Source organism: Magallana gigas, chromosome 9, assembly GCF_963853765.1.
Source record: "Magallana gigas chromosome 9, xbMagGiga1.1, whole genome shotgun sequence".
Taxonomy (NCBI): Eukaryota; Metazoa; Mollusca; class Bivalvia; order Ostreida; family Ostreidae; genus Magallana; species Magallana gigas.
In genome coordinates, this window is record NC_088861.1 from 14,537,470 (window position 1) to 14,554,392 (window position 16,923).

The 16,923-nt window shown below is 35.5% G+C and overlaps 1 protein-coding gene across 19 annotated transcripts in view; it reads left to right on the forward strand.

Annotated features, from left to right (window-relative positions):
• Nucleotides 1-16,923, forward strand: part of LOC105334383 (neuron navigator 3) — a 157,743-nt gene that overhangs the window by 91,458 nt on the left and 49,362 nt on the right. For 14 of the 19 annotated variants that reach the window (XM_066071828.1, XM_066071819.1, XM_066071820.1 and 11 more), the window contains exons 6-7: nt 683-861; nt 12,975-15,423. In XM_066071828.1, the coding sequence (XP_065927900.1) occupies nt 683-861; nt 12,975-15,423 (2,628 nt within the window). Of the gene's footprint in view, nt 1-682; nt 862-4,585; nt 4,617-6,988; nt 7,132-8,538; nt 8,603-11,836; nt 11,877-12,472; nt 12,693-12,974; nt 15,424-16,923 lie in introns of those variants that run through there. The other 5 variants (XM_066071838.1, XM_066071836.1, XM_066071835.1 and 2 more) reach the window with 5 other exon arrangements.

Here is a 16,923-nt window from a genome sequence, read left to right on the forward strand (position 1 = left end):
CTGTCAATCAGTTTCTGTCTCGCTCTTCCGCGCTAGGCTCCCCTATCTTCCTGTGTTGTACGTGTCTGCTAGTGACCTTTGCCTAAACCATTTCCAGGATCAAGGTCTGATTTTGTTGACACGAGCTGGTATATAACAGTTTACTGACCTTGAAATAACTGGTTATTGTGTGTTATCTTCCGTATATATATTAATACTGTACTTCAAAATTACAGCATTTTTTTTTCAGCCAATTTCCTAAATAGATTCTATTTACAATCAAGTTTTTTGCAAAGCTTAAAAATTATGATTTTGTCCTTGAATTTGATAATGCGTTTCATTTCACAACTATATAATAATGAGACATTTAATTACAGGACAGAAACTGGCTTTAATGATAATTAACAGTTTTATTGGGCTTTTATTGTCGTAACTCTATTTGAATGTAATAATAGAATACTACAAGGTCATATTTTTATATTGAAAATGATAAATTGAGAATTAATAAGAGCATTCATTATATTCTTTGTGTGCAGAATGTTGCAACAATGTATTCTTTTCCATAGTTTACATTCAAAGAAATTTTCTTTCTAATCGTTTGGGAAACTCAGGCCAGCTTGATCTATTTTTGGTTGTAGATTGTGGAGACTGATTCCCAACATTGTTTTTGAATGGTCATTTATAGTCTGAATCTTTTTTGTAGGTTACCATCTCCGTTCAACAAGGGAAGCAAATGTCCAACGATAACAAACCCTTCCTGCAAAGACGGTGGATCTCACAGTAATTCCAATCTCAACAACTCACGTAGCAGTCGCTCAACTCCCACTTCCAGTGATAGAAACAAAGCTCAACTCAACCAACAGAACAACAACGTCACCTCAGGTAAATTCAAGTCATGTTCAAGTGACAATCAAGGAATGTTGTAACGAAAGGTTTGAAAGTTTGGCAAAATGAACTTGCACAAATTTCTATTTGATTTCAAGTTGTTGGTGGATTAAATCTACGAAAGTTTAGCAATATAAACTTGCAGAAAGTTTTATATGATTTCAAGTTTTTTGGATGTTATTCAGAGTTGTTCAGATGTAGACATATCAGGAACTGGTAAATTTTTTTATCACTTAATATCATCGTTTTAAAAACAATCTAGATTGTTTCAAATTTGAGCTAATCAACTGACCAAATCACAAGTTGTTTATTTTTTTATATTGCTCTTGATAATTGAATTGATATCAGGAACTGCACAAATATCATAAAATAGGTTAACAGATGAAACTTTGCTTTTTTGTTTTGTTTTGTTTTGAAGTCTAGACAAACATCCTGTTATGCATGGTGTTGATAGTTGTGACAATATCCCCAAAATGATTAAAATCAGGAAAAATGCAAGGATTCTATTTTTTAAATGTTTATTTTGAAAATTAATAATGAGGTGTGACAAAGTACATATATATTCATAGAAGATTTTGTATAATTCCTGCAAAACAGATCAAAGGGGCAATTAAACAAACAACATCTTTGCAAGAGTTATTTCTCCTTGAGAATAATGATCTAAGCTTGGACAGTTCAGTTCAGTTCACACAAATACATGTATGCTTTATGAAGGTGTCATATTTGATATGAGTCATAGTTTTGTTTCTTTCAATTTAAAACTCAAGATATGATAAGTGCTTTAATTGGTTTAATATCTACAAGGGAGAAATGATTGATATTTATAGGTATGAACATGGTCTTGTATCTGATTAAATGATATTCTGATTTGAATAAGAATTTACCAGTATTTTTCTCCCTATTTGACCAGTTGGATTTTAAGTAAGAAGTTAAGTCAGAAAACACTTTTAGTTCTCTTCAATGGAGGCACAACACGTTTATGCACGAGCATGAAATTCATTAATAAGACCTTTTCTCTGATGCAAACGACTCAATATTGCTTCAGCTGTATTTGAATAGAGAAAGCAAACTTTAAGCAATTAGCTTGCAGAAGAGGTAAACAAACTATTCCTATTAAGAAAAAAAAAACGAAACAATGATTGAAGAAAAACTTTGCTTGTTTACTTGGATGCACTTTGATTTAATTTGTTTTTATTGCATGACAAGAGCTCTGTCCCCTTGATAAAAGGATATTACTCAGAAATCAAACAGTACAGTTTTATGATGTTGTAAAAGCTTATCATTGCACAGAATAATGCCCCCTGACATTATATGTGTCTCAACGAACATTAACAAATGAAGATACCAGAAAAAAAAGTGAATGATGTAATCGCGCTTTCATTGAAGTGTGAAGCAGCTAGAGCTATACTCATTTCCAATTAACCAGAATAAAAATCATATGCTGAAGACTGTTTAATGAGATTGAAGGTGATCTTTAATTGTAATTTACCGATTTTAGAAGAATCGTTATTTTTAAATTTGTTGGCAATTGCCAATAAATCTGCCGGTGTATATATAGAGATAAAGAGAGTAAGTTGAGGGGGGGGGGGGGGGGGGGGGGGGGGGGGCGGTTAAAACTTGAGTTAAGAAATCTCTGCTCTGTTGACTTGAATTAAGGAATCTCTTGTCACAAAACATTGAGGAATTTCTTGTCACACAACAGGGGTGTCAACACCTCTATTTAATGGACTCTTCGATCATGGTGATCGGAGACTTTGCTATATACCAACATTCAACACCCGGAGATAATTACGTACTGCCATTATTTATATAACGCTTAAATGGACAAAAAAAGTCAAAATTTCCTTTTGTTCACAAGGAATACAATATCAGTAGATTTTTCTCCCTCCATTATAGACACAAAAGAAGATTTTTGCCTTTTATGCCTTTGAATAGATTTCTTTTCTCTCTCCCCCTTCTTGTTGGAATTCCTATTGTGTGTATATAAAGATGTACCTGCTATGACGAGGTGATGGGTTTGTTCGATTTACTGAACAGGCGCTCTCTCTGAGGAGGTGAAAGATTTGGGGTGCACTTGATTGATCCCAGTCCAAAACCGATATTTGATCACATGCTCTCTAGCCATACAAAGGAATAGATGAATTGTGTGATAAACTTTTGGAAAAATGGAACTGTCTGCTTAAAAAATCACTTGAGATCAATATATTTAACGGTGTTGATTCTTCTGTGATTGGTTTCAAACAACACAATTCGAACAGTGATTTATGGAAGTAGTTTGAGCTTTCCTTGAATTGATGTATCAGGATTATTGTGAAATTTGATTTCTGTGGATTTTGTGTGTGTAAACTTTTGTTTTTGGCTTTTGACAAAACAAGGGCAAGTATTCATTTATCAATTTACTCTCATACAGAGAGAGAGAGAGAGAGAGAGAGAGAGAGAGAGAGAGAGAGAGAGAGAGAGAGAGAGGAGTTACTTAGCTTTGTTCTCTTTAATTACTCTCTAAATACTATTCAAGAGATAAAAAGATAAAGATAACAGTTTTCATTACTTTGTCAACTGTTTGTAAGATTGTAAGGCATTGAATAATGGGAATAGAAAGTCAAACATTTTATCAATGTAAAGGAACACTAGAATTGGAACATCTCAACATATCTCAAAGTGAAATTGTGACCAAGACTCTATGTCTTAGAAGACAGAATCGATCATGTTAGAGAATTAATGTCGATACCAATGTAGATAAATATATATATGTAGATAAATATATCAGCAGTTTAATGGCTTTATAATGCAGGGCCGTATGAAGTATCAAGTACCCTGCGCCTTTGTTGTAGAGAGCTGTATGGTACTCTAATGGTCAACGGTGGACAAATAATCTGTAATGTATTTGTTTACGCAGCGTTGATGATCGTGTGGGGGTAGGCCGTGGCATTGCAGGGAGGGTGGGCAGCCTTATAATAGACTTGTGGCTGTGTTGATAGTATAAACATAATGAAGGTTTGGTCATTTTGATGTTAAATGTCTCCCTCAAATAAACCACCAAGGGTAGAAGTTCAGCTAGTGTGTGTGTGTGCCTTAATTCAGTGAACTTACCAGGTGTACGTGTCTATATGAGTGTTAGTAAATAGGAAACCTATTAAAAATTCTGTAAAAGACATTTCAGTTTTGCGAAACTGAGCTTTATTGGTGGTCATTTAATTTTGGAAGGTAAGAAATTAGCTGGTACAGACTTTTTTTGGGGGGGGAGGGGTATTAGTAAATTTTAGTAAATTTAGAGAGTTACCGTTTTTTCCCTTTAATCAGATACAGACCTTGTAAGTGGTTTTATAGATCAGTGTACACACTTTGAACTTCTGCGAACCTTGTTATCATAGAAATGATCTGGGATATCAACTGTCATTTTTTGTTTGTTAAATGTTTATAGTCAAATTACGCTAAATATTTTAATGACCCTAATTTGCACAGAGTATATTCTTCCCTATGATTAAACGTTGAGTGATACTGGAAATAACTAGATGCTATAGATGGGAAAATGTTTTGTTTATATGTATTATTATATAATTATATACAATGTATGTATATATTCCATACCGAAAAGGTCAACTTGAGACAGGATTTTCTATAGTTTCATTCTTCAGAGCGGTTCTGATTTGACTGTGAATATGAGACTTTTCTTATTTTTGATTACGGAAAGGCAATGGAAAAATGTTTATTTATGAATTGAATTCGAAGGAAAATAATGCTAAAATACATTGGTAAGTAAGACAGATCTATTTAGGTTAAGCTTCTTGGGTTAGACTGACCTAGAATTACTACAAAAACATGGAATCCGGGAAGGGGCAATCTTTTTTTGTAAGTCTAGATTGTGGTATCATGGTCCCTATCCTGCTGGGCCAGTGAAAGGAAGGCATTAACGACAGATACACAGATGTTTATGCTAGCATTTTCCTGCTAATTCTTCTAAATACAGACAACTAAGATCCGCTAGCAGTATGGGGTGATTAGAGGCTCCATATGAACCAAGAAAGAGCTGCTGCAGTGTTAGGGCCCCACAGATTGAAATGTTCTGGCAATTAGGATGATCATTCCATGGAAATCATTTGTCAAATTCAGTTTGTCACCAGCTTAGAAATTAGATAACTTATTTTTTTTGGAAGACATCTTTCTTCCTTCAGTTAATCCATCTTGACAGCATCCCCTCCTCCCCCTTCATACAGTGATAGGGTGGGAGAATGTAATAGGACCATTTAGCCTTTTTATTTTTGTTTAGCAAAGCAGCTCTACAAGTCAATTTTTCTGGCTTGTCATCCATGGTCCATTTATCCCCATGCATGCAACTACTAAATAATGAAAGGAGAGTTGTGCCGCATTAAAAAACCCAGCATAAACTGTATAGATTGAAGGTTGCACTAGCTACAACTATTATTTGGTACCTTAAGCTAGCCGATAATAGTTTTAAACATATAAGTGTATAGTGATCTGATCATATTATTGTGCCTGGATAAAGTGTACTAAGTGATTAATGTATCATTAAAAAGGGTGGAGTAGTGAACATTGAAGTCAAGTCCTTAAGGTCCGCATGTATCAACAGCTGATTGTATGCAGGAAAAACTGTAAATATTTACTTATTCAGAAATATTCTCAACAGATTTCCTCATTGCTGCAGGAAATTTATACTAGTATCTTATGCATACTAAAATACATGCTACTAAAATTAGCCATAACTTTGATATATATATATATAAACGAAGGCATGGGTTTGTCACGGGTCATCTAAAGGTGTTATAATCTTTTTCCCTTTTTAGTGTCGCCCCCTGGCCGTGTTGATTATCTTTATCCACTTTATCAGTTAATCCACCCCAGGTAATAGGTATGGGAATCCTGACAAAGTTTATTTAATTTGCCATTAAGATTACATGATCATTACATATAAGTCAAATAAACTGTTTGGCTTATAATGTAGTGTGTGTGTGTTGCGTGGTAAGTGAGTTTAAATGAAGGACTTTATGATGGGGGACTGAGTGCATTATATAGGGATGTATGGTGAGTAACGACTCAATGGTGTTGTTTACATTTCATATATAGACTCACTGCATTATTTCATATCAGCAAGGCTGGCGTAAAATTATATACACATGCTATCGTATGGACTCGAATACCCACCCACAAAATTTCATAAGGCTTTAAGGCATCATTAAATTAAAAGTTAAATTTTTTATAGTTTTTATATAGTTCAAAGTCTTTTGAAATTTTAGGGCAAATAGTTTTGCGGAAAATTTAAATTTTTTAGGTATAATAACTTGAATCTTATATTTAATAGGTACTAAAAAAAAATGAAATATGATAGAAAATTTGCCTACAGAGCAGGTTTTGGAAATCAAAACAGAGACTTGGCCTTGAGGGGTACATTGCAAAAAGGGTCAGGGTAACTTTATAGCAACACCTGGCTGTATATTCATGTCAAAAGCCAAAGGTCAAAAACAGCTGTGAGGTTTTCATTACACCTGATAATGATCCGTGGATGAAAGTTTTAATAGCTTTGGCAACAGAAGATTTTAATCTTTCTTTTGCTGGCTTAATTGCACCTGCTTGTTTACCTATGTAGATATTAACAACTTTGCACCTGAGCAGGTAGCCAGGCTTATTTTCTACCTGTTATCAAACATCAAAGGACCAAAAGACATCCCTTATCTGCTAGAAGCCAGAGTTAATTTGCTTTTTTCTTTTTATCATGGGGTTTCTTCTTTGGAAATGTTTAGACCATTTATGTATATATACCCTTACTTTATCAAACTGACCATGGTTGGATATATGCTAAAGCTGAATTTTAATTCCATTTGAAAGGAGGTCAAGAAAAGAGCAAGACATGAAAATTTTTCCATGAGATTTGATATGTTTTTGGACTAGATAATCGCCAACTAACCTTATATCGTTAAAGCTTCATTCGTGCTTCAATCGAGACAAGATAATTACGAAACTTAGACACTCAGTCAAGACTTATTGCAAAGAGTGAATTTTGAGGTGCAATATTTGTTGGATGGATTAAGGAGGGTGATGGGTGAAGGATTTCTGTGTGAATTACCCTACCCCTTTGATGACTCTCCTTTCTCTTGAGGGAAAAATTGTCACCCAGTGTTTAAAGAAGGATCAATTCAACCCAGTTATGGAGAATTTTTTTTTGTGAAATGGAATGTTGATTGTTTTTTTCCTATGACAGAGTAAACGAGGAAAAAGTTACAGGAATGGCATTTCAAATGTTTGCACTGTCAGGTAAAAGAAGGTTATTATATTCTTAGGTAATTTATCTCTCAAGTGCTCGGAAATTCACGCTGTTGACAAATTTGCATTGTGTGCACTTTAAATGTTATTGAGGCACGAAGATGTAATAAAGTTTGTTGAATTTTTAATGAGAACTTAACAGCTTAAAAGGACCAAATTAATCTTTTTTTACGTGGTTACAGTTATGTAAAGGGAGGTAACTTATCCATGTTTATAATTCAGACTTACGATCTTCTTTGCTTTTAATGAAGGTAAATAAGATACTGGTAATAAATACAGTGGTGAATTTCCTCATAAAGATGCCACATCCACGGGCAGGATGTTGACACAAATAATTCACATCTTTAGAAGGAACAAATAGCTGAGTCAGAGACTTTGTAGCTTATACAGCTCGTGTGTTTGCAGAAATCATTATGCCGGTTTTAAAAAGATCTCCCTAAATCTGTTGATAGCCATCTAATCTTGCATCTTTAGATTTGATTCCTGTCTTACAACAAAGCATTGTGTATGTACAAGGGATTGATAGGCAAAGCCTTTGTTTCTTAATGCAGCAATGCATGCCTAAATGTATTTGATTTGGCGACAAATTGCAGGGATTTTAGTTGCTTACCAAGTTGAAGAGTGGTAAGAAAACTGTTTTTTTTTATCTCGGCAGTTAATCTATAACCATTTGAACACCTAAATGAGTAGCTTGTTTGAGAAGGTATAATGAAATGCTTAGGTTTCATTTTCTAGTAGCTACAGTTTCAGTTTTCTTTTCGCGTTTTAATTGTAAAGTTGGTCAAAGTTTTTTTACCCTTGATAGAATTGGATGTTGTTAGAGATTTTGTGTATATATACAGCCAGGTGGTCATTTCAAGAGTTATATCATATCCTTAATCATTACAAAATATGTCGATCAAAGCTTGAATTCGTCGGAGTATTATTGAATAGGATTTGGGACCAAAGTGTTTTAAAATTCTTGCTTCCTTGCTTTGCCTTACACAGAAAAATGTTTAGACAAGGTGACGACAGTTTATTAAAAGACTTAAAAACTGGAATAGTGGAACATCCTTCAAAACCATTTAAACTAAAACAATGGAAAAAGTGAAAATTTATTGAATTAAGAAGAACTTTGTGTTTAAATGTGATTTGCCTTGTGCCTGAACTTTGTTTGTGTAATTCCAAGGAAAATTTACTATGCGTAGTAACCCTCTGCTTTTTGTGAATGAATCGGGTCATATGCTTTTCTTACAACAAGCATAGAAAAGAGATCAAGCAATACTATCTAATCAACTGTACTTTGGTATTAAAAAGAAAAATGATTTTGGCATATATACTTCCACTGAAATAACTGTACTACTAGTGTATACTTTTGTTTTGAATGCATGTACATAAAATATAAATAATATCTAGGCAAACATTATTTGTACCATGTCTTGGATAAATTCTGAAGTGCAGTATGTGTATTCTCCATATTTTGGTAAGTTTTTTAAAATAATCTGAGTTGTTTTTTGCAAGTAAACTAGATGATGCTTGTATTTTTTTGTAAATAATAAATAATGCCATGATATTGAAATATATGTCATTATAATGATCAGTGTGGATACTATAAATGTATCCTTTCTTGCAAAAAAACAATTCTCCCCCCCCCCCCCCAACAAGTAAGTTCCCAGGGTGAGAAGACGTGTCTCAGGATTCTAAGGTTACGGAGATTTTGTCAGACTTTGTGTCTTGACAGGAAAATTGTTCGGTTACCTCCAAAAAAAAGTTCTCTGTCTGGCAGTGTAATCCCCCGATTGTGTTTGCATACCTGCATAAATCCTGTGTCAAATTTTGATCTTCAATCTTTATCAGTTGCGATATATATTATTGGGTATTAATGATATTTATGAAGATCTGTGAAAGGAATATCAGTCAGAAATGATTAATGAGGCTCAGTTTGTTAATAGGTGTAATGAGACCCTTCAGCGCCCTGTATCCCACAGTATGTCATATAATACTGTAGAGCTATTTTTATCTTTGATGAAATTATGAAAATTAAGACCATTATTTCCTTATTGAAACGATTGTAACTTTGATACGATTAGTTCTTCAAAACAAAAATGTCCAACCCTGAAAATATAGTTTGCATAATATGAGATAAAGTTTAAATGGACTTTCGTGTAGTTAATTCAACATCCATCAATACAAATCAACAAATTATTTTTTAAGGATGACTGAATCTTGGAGACATTGAAAATTGAAATAAATATGTAATCTTTCTGGTTCAGGAAAATGAGTACGGATGCACTCTCAGAATGACTAAGGAGGCACCAGGAATAAGAAAGGAAAGGGGGTGTCTATGACATGTCATCCTGCACTTAAATGTAAAAACCAGCCATCTGTCCAAATTAATCAATGGGTGCAAACGTTTCCAAAATATTTACGGAAATATATGCCACGCTCTTGCATTTATGTAACAATTGAAGATTTTTCTGAACATCAAATGAATTTGTCTATTTTAATTGCTTATCGTGATATTTCCCTCCTTGTAATAAATCGAAATTGTTTCCTTTTTCAATCGAAACCTATTATTACCTATTAAGATAGGAGATGCCGCCTCTCTGATTAAACATTTCGTAAAATCATTCCTCGAATAGTAAGCACCATTTAATAATTTTTATTTTTCTGCGAAATGCAGATTGTAGTGTACTCATTTCCCCCTGACTGGCTCCATATATAATCCTCGTAGCCGTTTAATGTCTCCATGTGTCAGAGCATTTCTCAATTTTACACTTCAGCAGAATGACCTGTGGATGTTAGATGATGCATTAGGCTCTCTCCTGCTATCTCCATTTATTGTGTTTTTCTTGGTGCATATGACCTTAAAGTGAAATCTAACGAGGTCATAGGAATGTGTCGTTAACATTGGATTCTTAGTTAAAACATAAGTGAGTTATTTTGTTCTAGAATGCAATGTCATGCAAATGTTAAGGACATTAATACACCTTTTATTTGAACACGATTGTAGAATATGTAAGAAAGAAAATCAAGATTTTTTTAAAAGTTTGATACAAATGATAGCTTAATTTGATTATTAAATCTTAGATTCAAGCAAATATTAAAGATTTGAAAATCTAAACTAGAACAGTGAGACTATTTCAATCTTTACCTTGAACTATTAGAATGAGTATAAGGTGTCCTCGTGTAGTAATAATTCCAGGCTAATCCCTGGTACCTGTCAAAAGGTGGGATGTTTTATGTAACAACAAGCTACTATCAGTGTATGTATATATTTACTATGAGATATAAGGGGTTCTCATCACAGTATAACATTTTGACACCAGCCCAGAACATCACTTCTTGCCTAATTATGAGGGTATTACCACACATAGCAGTATACAGGTATCAGGCCTGGGCTTCAGATTCTTATATATAGGACTAATTGATGATCACCTGTAACCTTATTATGTAGTTTAAGTTGTCATATTGTGGAAATGGAGTCGAGTCTTTTTAAAAGACAGCTGCTCATAGATTGAAGAAATTTCCCATACCTATACGATTGATGAAACCTTTTTTCTGAAAGAATGATCTAAAGAGGCTCTCAAACAATTATATTTGACATCTTTGTGTCGGAAATTATACTTGCATTTAACATCTGTCTGTAAGGGCAGCGAGTAGATCGTAAGTTTTTCTTTTATATGTATTCCAATAATTTGTGTGGGAAAAACCGATCGGATGTATGTATTTGAAAAGAAATTTGGAAGCGTGTCAATTTTTTTAAAGTGCAGGAAAGTATAAGTATATAATTCTCAGTAATGATATATATTTTAACATTTATATAAAGAGGTATTTTGGTATAAATAGGAAATCTTAGCTCTCTAGAGCAAAGGACCAATTAGTACGGTACGTAACGTATTGACAATTTACGAGTGAATAAATGCGTAGCTATGATTGACCCGAGGCAGTCAAGCTTTATGAACTCTGCGAAGGTGCAAATTTGGTGTTTTTATCATTATCTATGTTTTGTAAAGAGTCTCCCTTTGTTGTGGTTTTTGCATGAGTAACTGTGTTGAGTCAATGTTTCCGAGGTTTTATTTTTTTTCTCTTGATTTTATCGAAGCTTGAACTGAGAGAAAGAAGACAATCATGAATGATGAAAATAGTATCTATTGAAAAGGTTTCTTGAAGAAAGGAACAGGGCCATTATACCCCTGCTGTTCTTCAATTGACCAGAAATTATGAAGTCTAGACATTGAAGGGAAAAAGTATATAGATAATCTATGGGAAGTGGTTAAATATAAAAAAACAATCAGACCTCCCACTTTTATCAGGCTCCTGAGAAATTGCAAATTGTCAACCACACAACTTTTTTTTTATTAATATGCAGATTGATACAAAAAAATGGCTCTAAGAAAGAAAAAAAATTCAACCTTTTGCACTGCTGTGTTAAAAAGCAAGACCCCTGATAGAATATCAAGTGTCCAAAGGTATTATCGAGTTACTGTGAAATATGCTTAAATGTGCCCATTGTTAAATGATGTGTCAGAGGGTTTTCTGTATAAGATCTGTCTCTTTTGGACGAGGGTAGTTTACATATGTATATGGGGGTGGCTGCTATTGCCGAGACTTGGAAGACCAAAGGCCGTAATTGAAGTGTCTGAAAGGACTGAACTTTAAAAATTTTTGTTCGCAATATCTTGCGAATTGCATCTTTGTGAGCTCTTTTTTTTATGGCTATAAATTAAGGATGCCTTCACGCTTGCCCCAGCCAGGTAATATTGCAATATGATTATAACCTTTTTAGTGAAGAAATACCTTACCTTGTTTGTTATTTTGATTTTTTTCTTAGTAATGTGCTATTTATGGTATTGCTTCTAAAGGTTAGATATGTTTTATGGGTTTTTGTTGTTAAATACTTGTGGATATGGTGTTTATGTCTGATAAAGCACTAAGTACCAGGCATTTAAGGAACATTGATGTATGATTTTCAAAACAGGGAAAAAATATATGCTCAATATTTTGCTTCCAGAGGCATATATTATACCAATATTTTTTTTCTAGTACTTATTTATGTGTCTATAGGTACACTTTGTCAATTGTATGCTGTCTGTCAGTTCCTGGAGTTAATTAATAGCTCTACAGAAACTATTTCATTAATTATATGCATAAACTATAAATATCAAAAGCTTAATATTCAAAACCGCAGCGACATGGCGCATGACAAATGAGGAAAGAGTTCAACAACATTTATATTTATATATACATACCAAGTGCTGCTTGAAAAAAAAAATTAAGGCACTAGAGTACTTGGCAATATGATTTTCTGACCTTCAGAGTGAGGAGAGCGTGACTGCAGGGACAGACTGACATACAGTGGTCTAATTAGCCACACAACTTTGTTGGAAACCTTGCAGTGTTGTTTCCTTGAGGGATTAATTATTGTGTGTGTTTTAAGTTTGCTTTTGAGGAGAATTTAAAAAAAAATAATATTGATGTGATGGATGACTTGGAGGCATTAGAGGATATTGAGGACCTGGAGGATGATATATTTTTCAGTTCTGATGATGATGATCTGTCAGATCATTCAGGTGGTAATTTCATTGTGCAAAGGGGAATAACTCTACTGATCAATATTTTCTGTAGAGCTGCTAGTAGTTATACTGTTCAGCATCTGTTCTCTTTAATTCAAATTTTTTGTTTACTAATCATTGAATATACTGCAGCATTAATAGGAAAAAATAAGATATTTTTTATGATATTTTTTTTCTTCAGAAATGTAAATTTTCTTAATATAATTAAGATTCTTACATGAGATATTTTTTTGTACAAACTATATGATTTTAACAAGGAAGTATTTTTACTTTTCACAGGTTCATCTTTTATAAGTGCCAAAAACAACGTCAATAACAACCCAGCGCCCTCGGCTTCACAACGGGCAACCTCCCCAGGATCCTCAGCTACCTCAGGAATACCGATCCCCGGGGGTCGAAGTTTGGCACACCCCCGCTCTGGTGACAAGTCAGGTGGTGGAGGTCGAGTGGTCAGCACTGGAAGCACCACCTCCACAAGTTCCTCCGCCTCGGGCAAAAGCACCTCCCAGAAAGGGGCGGTAACCACCAACAAAAACTCTATGTTAGACAAATTCAAATTCTTCAATTCCAAGGACAAGTCGAAGACTAAGAGTAGTCTCCCAAAGAGTGCCTCTAAACAGAGCACAACTAGCACAGGAAGTACATGTTCGAGCAGTGACCGGGACTCGCGGGCGAGCGACCGGCAGTCGTCCGCGAGTGCGCGCAGCTCGAGTTCCACTGACCCTGGAACATGTGGTAGCAGCACACCCTCAAATGACTCTGGGAGCCCCAAGCTCCCTCCCAAAACCAAGTCCCTCAGTAAAGGGGGATTTGGGGGGAGGGATAAGGGTGGGAGCATTCTTACTGCTGAAGATGTGTCAGCCAAACATAGGGGGTCACCTTCTCCCACTCCATCGTCCCATTCGTCAACGTTACCCACGAGTAACAAGAAAAGCAGTGCTAAAAGTGACAAACATGACAAAGCCGGTCAGAAGAGTTCCAAGATTGGGAGTTTAATTCCAAAGACATCGTCTTCCTCAGGAGGAAAGTCCAAATCACCATCTTCTGCTCCATCAAGTGGTATTCCAACTCCCTCAAGTAGCATTCCAAAACCATCCTCCTCTGGTAGCAAGTCAATGAAAAGTAGTCGGGAGGACTTGAAGAGTAGCAAAGATGAGAGGAGCAGATCAAGAGACTCAAATTCATCGGGAAGTGCTCAAAAATACAATGTGCCATTACCATCTACCCCTTCCAGCAATATTCCATCAGCAAGATCTATGCAAAATCATCACTCTCAAATCCCTGGGTGTTCAACACTGCCATCTTCATCATCTCACAACAACAGCCATTCACAGCACGGCTTACATCAGAGCAAGGAACACTCAGACCAATCAAAATCAAGGGACCATCACTCCCATTCAAAGACACTGGATCCCAGAATGCAACATCAGGAGAAGTCGAGATACACGGAAGTCGAGTACACAGATGGAAGGTTAGAGCGAGTAGGTGAAGGTCACAGTTCAAAACCCAGTCAGCTGCCACTGAACAATACTAGACTGCCAACCCCGTTTAGCTCCAACAGCACACAACATCCAAACCACCATGAAACAGGTCTCCACAATAATTTGCAGCACAACAGGCAAAACAGTGGTAACAGTGCTGCTGCAGAGTCGAATCATGTTATCTCTGCTTCCTCTCAGACAATTAATGTTGTCAAGCCTACCTGTTCGGTAGCCACCCCCTCAAATGTCTTAACAAAGTCAGATGGGAATGCACAGACTAACCACACGGTGCTGAACAGGGCTCTTCCTCCGCCCCTGCCAAAAACGGAGCCCCCTCCACGAAGTGTTCCCCGGGACAATAGTAATCAGAGCATAGATAGTAACAGTGCTTCAACTTCGGCTTCTGGACATAATAGTGATTCTACCCCTTCGTCGTCCAGTAATAGTGGGAAAAGTGGGCAAAGTCATTCTTCGAGTGAAAGTGTTATTTATAAACCCTCTAGTGGTGACGAGTTTTCTGGATCAGAGAAAAGTGCTACCAATTCACCACATCTAGGATTAAAAGTGTTACACTCGCAATTGAACAAAACCGCTAATAATGTGGCCATCGTGCAACCGCGTCACGGCGAAAAAGTGGAAACAACTTTTGATACGGAAGTAAGGACAGAAAAAGTGACCAAAGATTCTAAAGACGGTAGTGTTACAGTGAAAGAGACAACATTTTCTGAGAAAACAACAACTTTTGTCGATGATGAAGGTGAAAAGTTGGATATCAAGCCAATGGCACCGATCACTCGGGCAATGTCCTACGGTTCATCCGGATTGCTACGGGGGTATGGATCCCCAGCTAACAAACTCCCAGTTCTAAACTATCACAATCCAGGATATGCGACACCAACCACAGCTTACTTTGCGAGTACCAGCAGATTGGGAGTCAATCGTCCATTAATTGATCACGGGAAATTCTACTCCGGACCAATTCGGAAAGTGCCCTCCAGTGGACAAAACAGTGGATTCGATACGGATTACAGCTCCGATTATGACACTTATGACTATATGTCCGGATACATGTCTGATGGCGACATTCTAAAAAATAACCAGGCCAAGATGGAGGACATGACCAGTGGGTACCTGAGTGAGGGTGGGGCGTCCCTCTACGCCCGCCGCCTACAGCAGAGATTCAGGGAGGGGATGCAGGCGGTCAAGGAATGCATGCAGAAAAGCAGCGGACTCCTAGATGATGACAGGTGAGTTGACATTTATGAAGATATTTATACAGGTTTGATAATCTTAGTGGTCTCTACGAATTTAAATTATTAATTAAGATAAACTTTAAGTAGTGCTTTAAAATTTCAAGCAATGCAACAAGGTGTTAAGCAAGTGGACTTGTGAAAGTCTAATGTTTAATTTTAAATTCAATTGTGCAGGCTTTCTTTTAGACTTTTTGGTAATGTTTGATAACAGGTAATTAAGGTAATGATCAAAGACAAAATAAATTTGACTATAGGAACACAAACTGAGAGATTTGAACAAAGATATTGACAAAGTTACAGTTTCCTTCCTGTGCTCCTCAATTATGCAAGAAAGATAACTCCTGATCATAAAATTGTTAATAATCTGAGCAGATAAAAGAGGAGATAACTTTTGTGGCCTTCTCTAAATGTTTGAAGTATTCAATTTTAGTGAGATAATCATTGTGTCATCAATTCTAATGGTATAGTCACCTAGCAACCAATAACAAAGGGAGGATGATGATTCATGCAGAAGGAATTAGTCATTGTCTCTGTTGGAGAGGCTTTACACTGCTCAATGAATAAATCTTCATTAATAAAACATGTGCAAGATCAGGATCACAGAAAATTATTGTGTAAAGTATTTGATTGATGTTTAATTTAAAAATGAATTTTTAATATTTGATGAAATGATATTCAGTAAAATCTAAAATATCTCTATGGATTAGATTTAATAAAAGATTACTCATATTCAATGTAATTTTTCAATCAATGATTTGATTTAATAAGATAATTTTATAGAAATGAAAATGTAGATTTTGTGATAAACACAGCAGGGCAATTTCTGTTTTTCCAAGAAAAAAGATGCTTATTCATAGAGCATTTGAAATGAATTCCCCCCTTGCTTTTGTTTTCTGATTGGAGAGGGAATTCCTTAAACTGTCCTATATGCATCTGTGTAAACTCTTTCATGATGCTGCAAAACTTTGGGTGTTTGCTCTTTAACATTTCATGGTTATTTTACGGTGGAAATTAATATTTGATTGAATCTTTGTGGTTTCTTCATGGTATTGTATATAGTAAAATAAAACAAACACTGGTAGGCTGTTCCATATCATTGGGAGAGCAAGATTAGAGGTTTGTGTTTTGGTGTGTTCGTTGATAGAGTCACTTCTGTGAAATTAGCTGTTAATTGCTTTAAAAAACCTTCACCATCTTTTTGAGTCGTTGTCAAGTCAAAACTGTTAATATTAATTGTAGCTTTGCCTAAAGTTGTGTATGTATGATTTGATAAAGATTTATTTTTATCCATAGCCCATGGACAGTCAGTGATTAGCTTATATTTTTCATGGAGGTTGTGTATTCCTAAGTCTATAGGCAAATTTCTGGAAAACATATCAAGATTAAGAATTCAGAACATTTAGTGGAAAGTAATTGGTTCATATAATGGCATGCCTTTGTCATAATCTCACATAAAACAGCATCCGACCATACGACCATACGCAAGGAAAGTAT